The sequence below is a fragment of the Trachurus japonicus genome, chromosome 14, assembly GCF_045865225.1.
Source record: "Trachurus japonicus isolate A0001 chromosome 14, Traja_1.0".
Lineage (NCBI taxonomy): Eukaryota > Metazoa > Chordata > Actinopteri > Carangiformes > Carangidae > Trachurus > Trachurus japonicus.
In genome coordinates this window covers 26263954-26280975 of record NC_140920.1, presented here as the reverse complement: position 1 = coordinate 26280975, position 17022 = coordinate 26263954, and the positions used below count along the sequence as shown (strand labels likewise).

The 17022-nt window shown below is 41.7% G+C and overlaps 1 protein-coding gene across 1 annotated transcript; it reads left to right on the top strand.

Moving 5' to 3' along the window:
* Positions 1-608: 608 nt before the first annotated feature.
* coro6 (coronin 6) lies at positions 609-16408 on the top strand. The gene is made up of 11 exons (XM_085798630.1): positions 609-798; positions 4245-4444; positions 8321-8443; positions 11603-11732; positions 12308-12486; positions 12589-12708; positions 12796-12900; positions 13637-13782; positions 14320-14377; positions 14882-15109; positions 15580-16408. Exons 2-11 carry the CDS (start codon positions 4247-4249, stop codon positions 15700-15702), a joined length of 1410 nt encoding a protein of 469 aa, XP_085654756.1. The 5' UTR covers positions 609-798; positions 4245-4246; the 3' UTR covers positions 15703-16408.
* The last annotated feature ends 614 nt before the right edge of the window (positions 16409-17022 follow it).

Here is a 17022-nt window from a genome sequence, read left to right as displayed (position 1 = left end):
GTGTAGCTGTCTGTGGCTAGAAACTAGTGCAGGTGAAATTATGATGTAATGGAATCTTTCCTTATGTAATAAATAAATAAATGATAAATTAACTCTACTTAAAATAGAGTAGTGATATGGTAGTCTCAAGTGAATGTTAAAGGGTGTTCAGTGGTAATGTCACCTGTTGTAGATGCCACAAATCTTTTCATGCACAAACGCCCTGCTCCCTGCAGACCAGATGTTGACTCCATCTCCAGGTGTGTAAGCCTTCTCTCTCTTTTTTAATCTGCTCTGATCAACGCATTGTACCTTTAAATTAAAAAAAGAGGAGCTCTCAGTTGAGCACCTGACTGCAGCGTTGGAGCTGGGTTCACCTGGGTGCATTGATTTACCTGTTAAAGTCCCAGATCTCCTCCCAGACCCAGACCCCCACCAGCTGTGACTCTGACCCCCCGGGGCACGCGCCTGGCCCCCTGCAACCGGCGCGCGTCACGTTTCCCTGCACTGACAGAGCCGGTTCCAAAATAGACGCGGCTCCCACCCTGCACCCACCCTCCTCCCGTCTCCCTGCTCTGCCCCGGTCCTCTCCTACCCCCCCACCCCCCCTCTCTCTCTCTTTCCCTGCCGAGGAGTGTCACGCAGTTGTCCAGTGCGTCTCCTCAGCAAAGTCCGCACCAACTCCAGGACGAAGCCGCGGGATCAAGGAATATCATTCCAAGGAATAAGATCAGCGGGCGGAGGAGAGGAGGAGGAGTGGGCTTACACACAACACTGACCGAGTTGTCCAGGGAAGAGGGGTCTCCCCCAAAGCCTGAGGTGAGCTTTGTCTCTCTTTGGGGGTGGTCTGTCTTTTCCTAATGCGTGTGTCGGTGTCGGTGCTGCAGTGGGTGAGAGGTGCGTCAGCTTCTTTTACTGCACTGCCGGCAGGAGAGGAGTCGGTGCGTCTCCACCTTTGGATAAAGTCGGTTCACTGGGTTTGCGCACGTACCGGAGCAGGTCTTGAGTCTTACATGGCAGCTGTGGGCTACTTCGAAGATCAGTTGTAGCCAACATTTAGTCCACCAAGACCTCCCCTCCCTCCCTCACACCCTCACACCCACCCCCCCGCTGCGCCTACAGTATATGTTCCTGTTTGTGTGTGTTTGTGCGCATTGGGCTGTTTAGATCCACGGTGGGTTCATTAAGGATAAAGCGCCACAGAGAGCCTCGGCTTCATTCTGGGACTATTTAGGAGCGGGTAGGAGGGGCGGGCGGGCCCGGGTGGGACAGTGCAGTTTGTCATGTCTATATTAGGAAAGTGGCAGTGTCATTCTTTCGCTCTGTCTCGACTCCCCAGAGCCGTGCCGCCGCGCGCGACACAGGAGTGTAATCTCATTAACCTGAGCAGAATTAAAGGAGCAGATCGGAGGTTTTTCAACGTTGGCTATCATTTACCATAGATCCCCTTATGTCTGCCACCACTTCTTAAAAAGGTCACAAGTCTCCCTGACATTCTTCCAGTTAGAGAAGCTGTGGCTTAAAAAGGGTTTTGTTTATTCTCATCGACTTTTCAGTCCCTTTCCTTGAAGTTATGAGCGTCTAGACCTGTATTCTCTTTTCTCATTAGGATAAAGTTAGTGTTTGGAGATCATCATTACAGCAGGATGGCTTCTCTATCTGCTCAGCCAGGTGGAAACACAAGTATATTTTTGAGCTTTTAATGCCTTTAATTGATAGGACAGTGAAGAGAGAGACAGGAAATGGGGAGGCAGAGAGGGGGAATGAAATGTAGGAAAGGGCTGCCCAATGCGGGATTCGAACCCTGGAAACACAATATTAGGTTGTATCATGTCAATAAAACGGAGCATATAGTTGGATCCAAAAGTCCGAGTGCTTTCTTTTGGATCTGTGTGTATCAGTATGTATGATAGTGTCAGTGTTCGCCCTGAGATGCCCCACAGCTGGCCCGCCTGAAGTGGCCACTGGAATGTAAATGTCTTGATAATGGAGAGCTTCCAGGAAAGCAGCGAGAACAACTGTCCATCAGCCTGCGGTCGTGTCCACCAGCGTCCTCTGGGCTGAGTTTGCACCTAAATGTTATGTTTATTCTAATGTGACGGGTCAGACGTCATCATCTAAAGCTCCATCACAGCAGGATTCAGGTCAGGACTCAGTGGCTCACAGGCCTGATAAATGAACATGTTCCCCCTCAGCTCTGGCCTCAGCCGGATCTCCTCTTGGTTTTATTATGAGAGCCCGACAGTTTGAGTTCATGATCATCCACTAAACAAGAAGAAGAACTCTGCTGCATTTGTCAGATGTCCTCAGGGGGCGGATGCAAGCCTACTTTTAGATTTGTATTTTTGTTTTTTTTTAGTTCCTGTACACCAGTATGTGAGATTAAAATACATTCACATAGGTTTGGTATCACATCAGTATGAATGAATGTAGCTTCACCCTGGTATTATATCCTGTCTTCTATGGGCTCTGAGTCTTACTGTGTGTCTTTGATGTTTGGCTATCACATAGTGTTTGTTGGGACAATCAACTATTAATAACCGTACTGATGGTAGGCACTGTTATAGAATATCTCCTGTGATTTGGGGGATTACAGTCCCTCTGGCCTGGTGCCTGCATGGGAGAGCTGCAGGATGGTAAGCTGTCCGTCAACAGCCAGCCTGAGAACAGAACACAGACTTCATTCATTATGCAGAGAAAAGCAGATGGTTATTTACAGATAACTCGTTTACAGCTTTGGCTTAACGCATTTCTTAAAACATCAAAACATCCACAACAATAAGCAACAAGTTGAAAAGAAAAAGGTCATTACCGAATTGATTGATGATTAACAAACAGCCAGTCAGCTGCTGAATCCTGATTGGTCCACAGATGGAGGTGACATCACCTTTTCCCCCCACCAACAGTTAGCTGTCTTGTAAAATACACTAAAACTCTCACCAAAGCGGTGGAAACTGTGTGTTCACATGGATCCTGTTTCTAGACTAAGAGGAGGGTTTAAGGTCTGTTAAATATATTAATGGATACTCAGTATGAATTAATGATATTCAGATCGTTTGCCTAAGTAAACAGACCAGTCTAAACAAAGTAAAAGTCTGCATTCAAAATATTACCCAAGTAATAGTATGTATTTGTGGTGCAGAAAGATGACCATGTGAATTATCTACTACTAAGTTATGTATCATTATAGGGATCTGTTTAAGTGCAGTGAATGTAATGATGAGAAGAAAGTCAGTCCAAATATAACATGGAAAAAATCTGATCCACTTGATGTGGTTTTGACAGCCCTGTGAACCTTCAAAATAAACAGCTTGAATGCATCATCCTGATACTGACTCATCTTCAACCTTGAAAAACACATGACAGGACAAACAGCAGAAAGCTGCAGCACATTAAGTGATGATAGTTATGAGTGTTTTTCACCAACCTGCCTCCATGACAACGTCATACTTATGACAGTAACAGACTGTTTGCTGCAGCAGGAGAAAGAAAGTATGAACGGATCCCCACTGCAGTTTCATCCCCACTGCATGGTTATAAGCTCTTTAATCGGCCCTATTTGTATGTTTGTCTATACATGTTATATGTTTGGAACCTGTACCAATAAGCTGTACTGGAAGCTAATTCCACCAGCCTGGCTGTGTGGTCATTAAAAGAATCAATCAATCAATCAATCAATCAATCAATCAATCAATCAATCAATCAATCAATCAATCAATCAATCAATCAATCAATCAATCAATCAGACTGAGAGGAGTCGAACACTGTGGTTATAAGCTCTTTAATCGGCCTTTGTTTGTTTGCTTTTCCTGTTAAGGATACTAATGTAACGAAGGTCTGCGGGTATAGCCACAGTCACAAGGTACCAGTGAGGAGAAGTGACGACATGTGGCGGTAAGCGGTACTGAAGTTAAACTCACTCATCCATAAAAGACGTGCTAACCCACTTGCCAAGTGGTCATTGACCTCTTGGCAAAACGGTTAGCATCTTTGCGCGCAGTGCGGGAGACTCAGGTTCGAAACCCGCTCAGGGCAGGCCAGAACAACAACAGTTACACTAACATAAATCATAATGTGGTTCAAAGCCAAAAATCACTACATGTTTGGTCCAACATAAATATACAGTAGGCTACATGTTGATGAAGCTCTCTGCTGGTGATTTTAGTTTGCTGAAGTTTGTAGTGAATGTTGATGATGAAAGTTTTGTCTCCCCGTTTTCCCCCCTTTCACCTCTCATCGCTCCCTCACCTCCTGCCGTCCTCCAGCCATGAGTCGCAGCATCGTACGGCAGAGTAAGTTTCGGCATGTCTTTGGCCAGACGGTCAAGGCTGAGCAGGGTTATGACGACATCCGCGTTTCCAAGGTGACGTGGGATAGCTCCTTCTGCGCCGTCAACCCAAAGTTCCTGGCAGTCATCATAGAGTCCAGCGGTGGAGGAGCATTCCTGGTCCTGCCCCTCTCTAAGGTCAGTAAGGGAAACACAACAGAGGCTTCAGTGTTCAGTCTATCTACCACTGAATGATGCTAGAACTGATTGACTGACATTCAGTTTTGAGCAGATATAATATTCATACTGAACCCTATTGGCATGTGTGAAATGGCTGCGTACTTACTGACTTGATTGCCATTGTATGGTGAATTGAATTGAAATGAATGTGTGGCCACATTATGTAGCCAGTCCCAGATAGACAGAAAATATCACTTGAACTTTTCAGACCATAAAAAGTTCATATTTCTCAAGCCAGTTTATAGAAAACAAACATAAAGTAAAGATGGATAAATATACACCATATTAATGAAGAATGACACTATCCACCCTGTTTTATTTTTTTATATTACTTTTTAATACAGTACAGATATTAGACTATAAGCTACATATTTGTGAGTAATTTCAAACTCTGTGACAAAATTGAAAACCTTTTATATACTCATTGTAAATTAACATTTCCACCACTCCTAACTTAATTCTGTTTCTCGCTGATTGCATAGATTGTGAACATAGCCGAAATCAGGCCTACTGCACATTAGCATGTTAGCATGCTGACATGGCCGTACACAGTAAGTCTTAGCTGCCGTATTGGGAAGAGGCTGCTTGTGCTTTGTACATGTTATTTTTAAATGGTGTTTTTATTATGTGTTTATTATGTGTTAAGGGGAAGAACTAGAGGAGAACTTTACTTGGAAAACAAAGTAACGATGGTTTCCTTTTTTCCACTAAGGGGAAGACTGTAACCTTTTAGATCTCAGTGTTTGTGAGTTGACATATCGTTCATCTCATCAAGGTCACAAAAGACAAATGCCATCACATGGAAATGTGTGTGCTGCTCACTCATATCCAGCTCTTTGAACATCTGTGTATTGATCAGTTCAGATTTCTTGACTAAGCATCAGTCCTGTACAGACACTCATCCCAGTAACTGAACCCTCTGTAATGTTTAGCTGTAAGCGGCTGTGACAGGGTCGATGTTGTGTGACATAATCAGCAGGCTGTAAAGGAGACCCATGAAACCTTTAGCAGGCAGCTCTTTACTAAGGTCAAATATTTTCTCTACCCCGGATAATTGAAGAAAATCTAATGTCTCATCCTCTGAAATTGGGTCATCACTCTTAATGTCAGAAGTCCTTGAGTGTAATTCTGTGAGTGAGACAAAAATATACTAATAACATATTTTCATACAATTTACAACAATTAAAGCAGAAGTAAGTGGTCCGGTCGTTTTCGCTAATGCTGCGTTCCAGGCAGGCTTTTGAAATCGTAAATTACAGCTTCAAGTCACAACTTACGACTTTGTAGCGTTTCAGGCAACCCACTCGTGTTTTTCCGACCTGTTTTACCGGTGAAAGTCACTATAACGGCCACTCATAACTTCCGACCGGTGAACTCGTACCAGATCGAACTGGTACCACTTCACGGTCGGAAAAATACAAGTTTCCTTGAACGCACCATAACAGTCCTCGTCCCTACGTCGCCACATTCACGGCGTTCCTTGGCTGCACACACAGCCCTGCATGCCGTTCTCTCTCCTCATTGGATAAAAACTGTAGGATACGATAAATGTTTTCTCTTCGGCTCAGAGCAGAGCAGAGGGACTGACAGACCCGTGTTTCAGTCCAAACACTCTATGTAAGTGATTGCTGTCGGAAGATATAACTATTTAAGACTTATACTAACACAAATATATCACTTACTTCTGCTTTAATATTCAAGCTGGATTTGACTGGTAGGTTTTCCCTGCAGCAGCAGAGGACATAGTACTGTATTTGCTGTGGGCCTGGGGACAGACACCATAATTGCTGCAACAGAAATACAGCGACAGGAAAAGCAACAGGTCCAGACAGATCAGGCGTTCAAAGCTGCGATGGTGTTCATCACGCCTCATGATGATAACAACATCGCCTTAAAATAAACGATGGACACCACAAATATTAAAGAAAAAAAAAAGAAAACAAACTAACCCATCATGTTGAATGATATATCCAACTAGATCACCAGTGTCATATAGATTAAATACGTATTTTGGAAGATAGAATAGTTAAATGGCTGTGAATTTGGCTTTGATATAACAACAACAATGGTGTAAACTCTATATCTAACGTCTGAAGTTGCTTCACTTATACTGTAATAAAACTTTTATTTTTCACATGTTCCAAAAATGGTTTCTTTTCAGCTTCAGTTTCATAATGTGTCCAGTTAGCTGCAGATCAAGGTGGAGCTAGACTACAAATAGCTGCTGACGCCACTGTAATCAGCCAAGACTGCAGTGATTGAGTTGACCTGCCCTGTGAGACACCTCCACTCAGCAGGTTTCATTTTGAGCCGAGCTCCGACACCAGCTGTCAATCACAGCCCAGAAGGAGTTCATTGTTTTGAGTCTGAAAAAAAGAAAAAAAATCACAGATCACTTTTGTTAAATGATGTAATAATAATGTTCAACAGTGGTAGGCTACATGTAATCTGTAAATAACCTGTGTGCTTCATATTCATTGTATAATGGGAACTGTTCTGTGTTATAATTAGACTACAGAGAGAGGAATGAACACCAGTTTAGAAATGTCATAGGTGTAACAGGGTCATCAACGCTGAGATTCATCAGGATATCAATCATGGTAATTAGTGACGCAGAGTATTGCAGAGTTTTGTGGAGACACGGTGGAAGTGGACATGATTATATAGAGGAGTCATGAACAGACATGCTATTAATACACACCAACGTGCTCTCCATCCTCCATCTCCCCCCTCTGGGTCCCCAACAGGCCACATGAAAAACTCCCCTTTCAACGCCTCGTCACTCAGCTATTAATACACCTCTCTAGGGGTGTGTTTTTGGTGTGCGAGTGTGTGTGTGTGGAAGGAGAGATATCTCAGAAGTTGATACACATGTTCACATGATAAGAAAAGGGGAAGATGGAATAAAGTGGAAGTGGCATCAGTCTGTATCACATTAAAATGTCTGTGTTTATCTTTGTGGTGTAATTCCAGTGTAACTGTCACATCTTGTTTACATGAGAGATCGTGACATTGGTCCGTTTTCACAGAGTCTGTCTAACAACACAGGGCTGGCCTTTCTCATTAAACATTCAAATGTGATGTGAGCACTTTACTGACTCAATCCTTCTTGAACATTCACATTTGTGTCTCTATGACCATACTGACCTGTAATTGTTCCCAAGTTCACTCAAATCAATTATTTCCAAATGGAATTTGGAACATTTTTCATCCTTTTAGTTTAGAGTGTGCTCACATGGTGCATGGTCCATATTGGTATTTGACATTTGACACTGTTAGAATTGTGTTTTTTTTGTTGGTGTATTCTACATTCCCCTTTCTCTTCTAACAGGTTTCACTTTTCCCAAGTGATCAATAGAGTTTCTTTCTTTCTTTCTTTCTTTCTTTCTTTCTTTCTTTCTTTCTTTCTTTCTTTCTTTCTTTCTTTCTTTCTTTCTTTCTTTCTTTCTTTCATCTATCTATCTATCTATCTATCTATCTATCTATCTATCTATCTATCTATCTATCTATCTATCTATCTATCTATCTATCTATCTATCTATCTATCTATCTATCTATCTATCTATCTATCTATCTATCTGCATTACTTAACAATAAACCTGGCATACAGTGCATAGTATATTGTGTACTTCACACTGTGTTTTAATAGAAAAGGTGTTAACTCAGGCTGTCAATGGGCTACTAGGAGGAGAAAAAACATCCATTGTCTATACACCGCTTACTACTCACTCACTACTACTTCTCATTTAGTTAATGAGGAATGGATGAATGTTGGTGTTACAGTAAGTTACTGTATGTACACACAGTCCTTACTCATGTGTGTCCCTGCTGCAGACAGGCCGTGTGGATAAGAGCTACCCCTTGGTGATCGGCCACTCTGGACCGGTCCTCGACATTGACTGGTGTCCTCACGATGACAACATCCTGGCTAGCTGCTCAGAGGACTGTACTGCAATGGTAATGACAGTGTGTGTGTGTGTGTGTGTGTGTGTGTGTGTGTGTGTGTGTGTGTGTGTCTGTGTTTGCGTGTAGAGGAAAAGTACTGAGTGAGACAGAGAAGTTGCAAGTGCATGTGGAGGAGTTTGTTGTTGTGTGACTCAGTCAGAGTCAGAGAGTTCGTCTCTACCTGTCTGACTGTCCACCCACCTGTTCTGCCTCTGCTCCGTCTCTTCATCAGTCTGCTGAACAGACTGAGTGTCCTCTCCTCTTTCTGTCAGCAGCGACCAACCTCGTCATTGTTACACAGCTGCTCCAAACTGTGTCTGTGTCTGTGATTAAAGCAGTGTGTGTATGTGTGTGTTTGTCCTTCCATTAGGAGAAAACACACACACACGCACAGGGAGAGAAGACCAATTTAGATAATTGCCGTCAGTCTGTGGTTATGACGTCAGTTCATCAATTTTACTTTATGAATTAAACAGTAGCCTACCTAAATACAGGTTAAGTCTAGACCAGTGGTTCCCAACCTTTTTTGGCTTCTGACCAAAGGTTAGAGTTGTTTAAGATTGTGTGGTGTATGTTTTTTATTATTATCAATTATTTTCAATAATTTCACATTTCAGGTGACCCCACGTGGGTTGAAAGGTTGAAAAACACTAGTATAGACACATGAGCACATGTATTCAACCTGTGTCGGTTAAACTCATGATTGAATTCAGCCAGCAGGGGGTGCTACGACACCGGAGTATGAATCATAACGTAAATGTGTATCTGTTTATTACCCATGCAGTTGACATTATATTAGCTGGGAATTTTTGTGACCTCTCCTTTTTATTTTTATATATGTAGCCTATATTTTATGTGTTTTGTTTATGTGCTCTTGCTCTTTACCTGTCCATGTACACACTTTAAAGTTAAGTTGGTCTTTTGGAAGCCTATCTTACAGTAAAACACCAGTCCAGTGGGAGGTGTTTGGTCCTGTCTATACTTGTCCATAAGGGACTCCTTTCTAATGTTACAGAGTCCACATTCTGAGCAAAAACATATCAAAAGTTGATCTAATATTAGACGTCAGCTGTCTGAAGACGGGCCATGTGGACATCAGCACAGTTTCTGTCCTCTCAGTACAAGCATGCCCCTTTTGTGTTAACCTGCACAGTGCTGACTTACATGTAACAGAATAAATGCAGAAAGTATTGTACTGTTGCTTCAAAGACAGATTTGCAAACAGTAAATTAATTCCATTATTTGAGAAAATGTCTGTGATAGTGATGAATTACGACATTAACTCCACAGCAATGATATAAGAAACCCTACGTTTTAATAGCTTTGGAAATAAATATATACTAAAGTAATAAATAAATAAATACTTGGACATGTAAAATGTGACATGAGTAATTATGTAATGAAGAAACATTATCGCGACCTTGTCAGTGTCTGTGTGTGTCTACACAAATGTGCAGTATGTTAGATATGTGAGCATGTGTCAGTTCTGATATTTTTCAGTTTGTGTTATGACAACATGTCTGTTGACTCGTTGAATCTGAGCATCAGCACATTTGTCACTGAGAACAGATTTGATCACACTTGTTCTCGACAACATCGCAGGAATCTTTGTGCGATCGAATGATAGAGTCACTGCTGCTCCCATGGCAGCAGCTGTGGCAGATGCTGTGTGTGTGCTTTGCGCTTATGTCTGTGTGCGAGTGTGTTGGTGTGAGTGCTTTGTTTATGTTCAACACACAGACGGACAGTTGCAGCTGTCCGGTTTTGGCAGCGTCGCCGCTGTGGAGCTACAGAAAGGCCATGAGTGTGATGTCATTCTCCTCAGCTCACAGAGACGGATCATTGTGTCATCTGAAAAGGCTCATTAGAGTGTGTTTATGTGTGTGGGAGTGAGTGCAGAGCAACAGGAACAGAGCTGTGCGTCCTCATGACCATATGTGGATCAAGTATTCACATCATGACATGAGAAATGAGTCTTCAGGGATCGGCGTGGTTGTTTGTTTGGTTGCTGCACCGCCCTTTGTTTCCACAGGAAATTCACACAACACGACAACGTACAGTAGGTCACACCTGGTTTTACCTGTTCCTGACATGACCTGGCAGTTTAATATGAAAGTACTCTGACATCTCACCATCCAACCACTGAGGGCTCACACGTGAAAGGACAAACTTTCTTTTAATGCATTTCTTTCTTTCTTTCTTTCTTTCTTTCTTTCTTTCTTTCTTTCTTTCTTTCTTTCTTTCTTTCTTTCTTTCTTTCTTTCTTTCTTTCTTTCCTTTTCTTGTGCAATACCAGCAGTGACAAACATTAAGCAAACATAAAGATATGACATAGCACAAGACAGGGAAGACATGACACAGCAACACAGTAAGCAACTTGTGATAAGGAGCAAAACAAGGAAAGAAAATAATTTCTTTCTTTCTTTCTTTCTTTCTTTCTTTCTTTCTTTCTTTTTATTTATTCCATCCAGGGCAATTTCACAATTTGATAATATCATAGCAAATCACAACATTTTCTTATTCCTTGGTTGGAAGGGAGCAGGGAGAAGATACATCTTATATTGCCTGCCCCTCACTCAATATCTAATTATTCTAGTAATCTGTCACTGAACAACAATCTTAAAACAAAACATAACAAAAAAACAACCAAAACAACAAACATACATAAACATTAGGCTACAGTTAGATGTATGCATGTTCTATAAATGTTTCCCTGCGCTGGAGAAAAGGCCTCAAAAACAGTGTTTAGACCAGGGATAACTATTTCTATTAGTGGCCAGTTGAAAATTGTGTTCAGGAACAGGCTTCATAATAACATCTGTAAACAGGTTAAATAAATGAATGGATCAGGCTTTTGTATTTTTTGGCAGAAATGAGTCAGTGCTGAAGCTTTCTCCGGTGTTTGGGCATGAGGAAGTCTGTTGGAGTTGCACACAGGTGTGACACTAATACATGGGTGTCATCGATCGGAAGCATCATGTTGATTAAAGTGACTGAGCTGCTCGGTAAATCTGTGACTGAGTCTGATGAGGTGACAGCTGAGGGTCTGCATGTCATGTTTGAGCACAGATAAGGAACTTTGTGGGGTTGCTTTTTCTTTCTCAAGCCTGTGGTGCATTGCCACAGTGTTATCGCTCTAGTCACTGTAATGTTGACTGTCCTCCTCTCCAGGTGTGGCAGATCCCAGATCATTCTCTGACCCGCCCCCTCTCCGACCCCGTTGTCGTCCTGGAGGGTCACTCCAAACGCGTCGGCATCGTCACCTGGCACCCCACCGCACGCAACATACTCCTCACTGCGGGTAGGTTTATACACCAAGACAAAGCCACGCGCCCTGAGTCCTCTTGAATTCCCTGTAGGGAATAAGGATTTTTAAACAACACCTGAAAACTTTTTTTTATTTATCTGTTTTCATCTATTTCATCTGTTATTTCCACCTATTGATTGAAAAATATATATATTTTGAACATAAGAAAATACCTACATATTTGATTATTTATGGTCCTATTTAATGTCCTTCTATTTGCCCTTATTCAATTGTAAAGTGCTTTTGGACAGCTGAAAAGTTAAAATAAGATAAGATTTATTTGTCGCATACACAATTCTACAATGCTCAGTGAAATGTGTTACCGTGTCTGCTTCTAGAAATAATAGAATAAAAAGACACAGAGAAAGATATAAGAATATAAAACATGTACAATGTGAAAATAGCACATAGTGTTGCATAAATACCAGTACCATAATAATGTTTTTTTTATTGTTTTATAGTATTAGTAGGGTTTCCAACAGGATTTTGTCTACATTCAGATGTCCATCTTTTTGTTTCTGACCCTGTCGCCCACCCCTCCACCCCCCACCCCCCCACCCCCACACCAGGCAGTGACAACTTGGTTATCATCTGGAACGTGGGGACAGGTGAGCCCCTCATCTCCATGGACGACCACCCAGACCTCATCTACAGCATCAGCTGGAACCGAAACGGCAGTTTGTTTTGCACAACCTGTAAGGACCGACGTCTGCGTGTCTGTGACCCCCGCAAGAGAGAGGTGGTGGCGGTGAGTGAGTAGAGAACACACACCTCTAAAGCTCGCTTATGAACACACCATATCTTCTTCTTTTATACATATAGTTGATGTCTGTCCTCTGCTGATCAACAGGAGCGTCTGGCTCCTCACGAGGGCATCCGGCCAATGAGAGCCATCTTCACCAGAGACGGAAACATCTTCACCACAGGGTTCACCAGGATGAGCCAGAGAGAGCTCGGACTCTGGGACCCGGTAACAAACTTCTTATCATGCAAGAAACATGTGTATGCATGTGCACAAGAACATGTTGGCTTTAATCAATGTTTTTACTCTCTGCAGACTAACTTCGAGGAGCCTATTGCACTGTTGGAGCTGGACACAAGTAATGGAGTGTTGTTACCGTATTATGACGCAGATGCAAACATGGTCTACCTCTGTGGAAAGGTACAGCAGTGTGTAAAGTGCTGATATATACATATGTGAGCAGATCCACTGTACTTCCACACTTAAAGGGATAGTAGCATTTTTTGTGGGGTTGTATGATCTACAAATAGCCCCTAAGTACTTTAATTGCAATGGAAGACTCTCTGCACTCCTCCCGTTTGCAACGCCAGCCCATAGCCCTGCCCAGAGATTTACAACATACAGTGTTGTGAACAGACCCAAAGAAACGGCCTATTTTCGCGGCCTAAAAGAGGTTTTACCTGAAAAAAAAAAAACACAGTTCCATTGTTCGCTATAATATAATTTTTTCCAACTCCTCAAAGTGCAGGAAAAACACAGTTTTTATTTGGACCTAACCAAATGCTGATCGGCGGGCGGGTAAAACCTCTTTTAGGCCGCGAAAATAGGCCGTTTCTTTGGGTCTGTTCACAACACTGTATGTTGTAAATCTCTGGGCAGGGCTATGGGCTGGCGTTGCTAACGGGAGGAGTGCAGAGAGTCTTCTACTGCAATTAAAGTACTATTTGTAGTACTATTTGTAAATCATACAACCCCACTTTAAAAAAATGCTACTATCCCTTTAATGTTAACGGTGTCTCATTTGTTTCTGCCATGTTTCATATGTGTTCTCTGTGTGTTGTGTTGTGTTGTGTTGTGTTGTGTTGTGTTGTGTTGTGTTGTGTTGTGTTGTGTTGTGTTGTGTTGTGTTGTGTTGTGTTGTGTTGTGTGTGTGCAGGGGGACAGCAGTGTCCGATACTTTGAGATCACAGAGGAGCCGCCGTACGTCCACTACCTGAGCACCTTCAGCAGTAAGGAGCCGCAGAGAGGGATGGGCTTCATGCCCAAGAGAGGGGTGGACGTCACCAAATGTGAGATCGCCAGGTACGACGGCAATACCCACGATTCCAGCCTCCCTGAGGCGTTTCAGGAAATTAGATTATATTTGTCTAATGGGATGTAAAAGCCACAGGCGTTGTTCCAATGATGCACTGCAATGCATCTGACAGCTTATTTATTAAGTCCTGATGGTCATGTCTGAAGCCATTTATGTTGGCCTAATGGATTTGTCACTGAGTAAAGGACAATAGTATTTACAACACATACTAGTTATTCCACTGCCAGCTGTAGATTGGGTGCATTTACTATTAAGTGCATAGTTTCTCTTCTTCTCTACTTTTTACTAGCTACATGGAATTTTATTTTTTGGAGAAAGTTCAAACAATCTTTTTCCCTGTTGAATCCAGTGCAACAATGTCCGTATGTGATGAATTTTCCATCATGCAGCTGTGAAGATGCTGTAAAACAGCCTGTGATCAGCTTACACCTACAAATATGAAGTATAAACTGAAGCACAGATGTGTATCAACAGCACAACTGATGGTTGTCTATTTTCTTTTATCCCGTCACTCATTGTCTTAGGTTGTACAAGCTCCTTGACAAGAAGTGTGAGCCCATCACAATGACAGTGCCCAGAAAAGTGAGTCCCAATGATCTGCTGTTATACTTTACAATAGGAGAAGATTGAATTGTGCTGAAATTACTTAAATACATTTAACATGTATGTTTCTTCATGCTTCAGTCTCTCCACAGATCCTTTTCACAGCTATGGTTATTAGGCACCTTTCAAATGAATATTTTTCATTCAAATCTTTCTTAATTGTGATATATTGCAAAAAGCCTCAGATTTGCTGCACATGATCAACTAAAACATGGAACCATGAAAATACTGCTCACTTCAGTGCATCACTATAACTACAGTATAATACTAAGTGAAAATATTTAGTATAATAAGTTGTTGTTGTTTTTAATCCATAAATTTGGAGGACTTTTTTTTGCCAAAACATCTTAATTTGAAGTTCAGTTTTATACTGTTGTTGTATTTATGTATGTGCCAGTGAAATGAGAGAATTCTGATGAAAAATTCAACAAAAACACAAAACCACCTCTACGACCTTTTCACCTTGCCAACTTTCTTGCACAGTCGGACTTATTCCAGGACGACCTGTACCCAGACACAGCGGGGCCCGAGCCCGCCATGGAGCCTGACGAGTGGCTGGACGGCCGCGACGAGGATCCGATCCTGGTGTCCATGAGGGACGGCTACGTGCCGCCGAAGAGCCGAGAGCTCAAAGTGGCAAAGAAGAACGTGCTGGGCTCCAGACCCACCACCCGACGCAGCATGTCCACTCTGGACACCAACAGCCTGCCAGTAAGTCTGCTAACCTACCTCTGCTTTCAGGATGTATACATACACAGTTCTATATGTGAATCTCTTTGTCTTACCATCATACTACTCGTCTGCTTTCACAACAGCTACAAAATCTGGGTTTTTCTTCACTGCTTGTTGTTATATGTGTTACATGTACAATTAAAAAAGACTATAGCTTTGTAGCCTTTACTCCTGAGAAAACCTTCCTGTTTCAGCCTTTTCTGATGATCTCTCTTCTATTTGTATCTGCCCACAACTTTTTTTTTCTTTTTTTCAAAGCTCCCTTCTTTGTTTTGGTTTATTTATTTATTTATTTATTTCTAGTCGCCCACTGTCCTTGACCTACTTTTCCTCTTTCTCTTTTTCTTTATCCTTAATTTTCCCCTTCCTTATCACTGTCTTTTTTCCTTTCTCCTTCTGTTTCCCTTTTCTTCCTTCTTTCCCCTCTCCTCCCCTGTCTCCCTGTCCAGCCTGAGTTGCTTGAGAGGTTGTTGGAGGAGATTCAGAACCTGAAGGCCACAGTTTTGTCTCAGGAGAAGAGAATCTGTGACTTGGAGAATAAGCTTTCCCAGTACACCAATGGCACTGACTGATGTGCACGTAAACACACCTTCTGAAGAACTGGTCTGAATTTCATAGAAACGTATTTCCCTTGCACTGTCAAGGAGTCACTCTCCCACATACTCAGCGTAACAGCATTGTTCCTTTAAAGGTGCCATTGTGTTGGAGCGAGAATGTGGACGATGTAAAAGCAAACTGACAACAAATTTGAACAAAATACATCCATATCTGAAAAAAAATCATTTTGTAGTTGAACATAATCCACATTCCAGTTTTAACATGATGTACCTTTAATGCTCTGGTGAAAAATGATCTAATAATATTCACAAACATTTACAGTGATTTGAAACGAATGAGAAGAGAGTGAAGTGATCTGAGGGAGCTTAGAGGGACAAGAGCAAGTTGTGTTAAAGTTGTGAAGTAAGTCAACACTGTTGCCACTTTTTTTCATAACAATGATTGAAATGGACAAATGTTGTAAAAGTGGGATGCTTCTTTTATTTTGTTAAATTGCATCTTCAAACTCTACTACAAAGTAATAAACACATACATACATGGCCTTAAAAGACACACACCAGACAAGCACACCGCTTCACAGATTTGTTTCACCCCCTTCCTCAGATGATCCCTGACCCGTTCATTTAATAAGACTCTGAAAACTTTTCAAAATGTAAATAGTGATAAAGGAAAAACCACAGAAAAAAATGTTGAACTTGTAGCAAAAATGTGAAAAACAAAGCGTTTTGTTTTCTGTAAAGGATTATACATTAGACACATTCTGACAACAATTAAAAAAGTGTTTTTTAAAAATCTGTCTGCCATTTCTTTTCCTGTTGAGAATTCATCACCTGCCCATGACATATGAAAGGCTGCACAGTGGCTCAGCTGTTTTTTTTTAACAATCCTAGGCTGTGGTTGTAGGAAACAGTTGATGATGAGCTCTCTTTTTCAAATTTAGGGTAAATGTTTTATTCAAATACAGTATATCACTCTATTATTCAGAGGACAAACTGCATCAGAATAGTGAATCATTCAATGAAAATTACCTTGAAATTATAAAACTGCATTTATCAATCTTGCCACTAGGAGGAAGACAAAGTCCACAACAAGCTGGGAGACACCACACATCAACATGAGTCTGTTTGACTAAGATTTTATAATTTACCCATCCATGTAAGGGTCCACATGCAGCCTAAAATATATGAGTGTATGGACTGCGGCCTTTGAAGTCTGATCTAACATCCATTATACATCCTTCAGACTCGGGGTGTCTGATAAATGTTTTTCAATATGCTCTTGTGGGAGAAGCACAAATGACTGGTGGGAAAACAGTCAAGGAGTCAGCCGAGGCA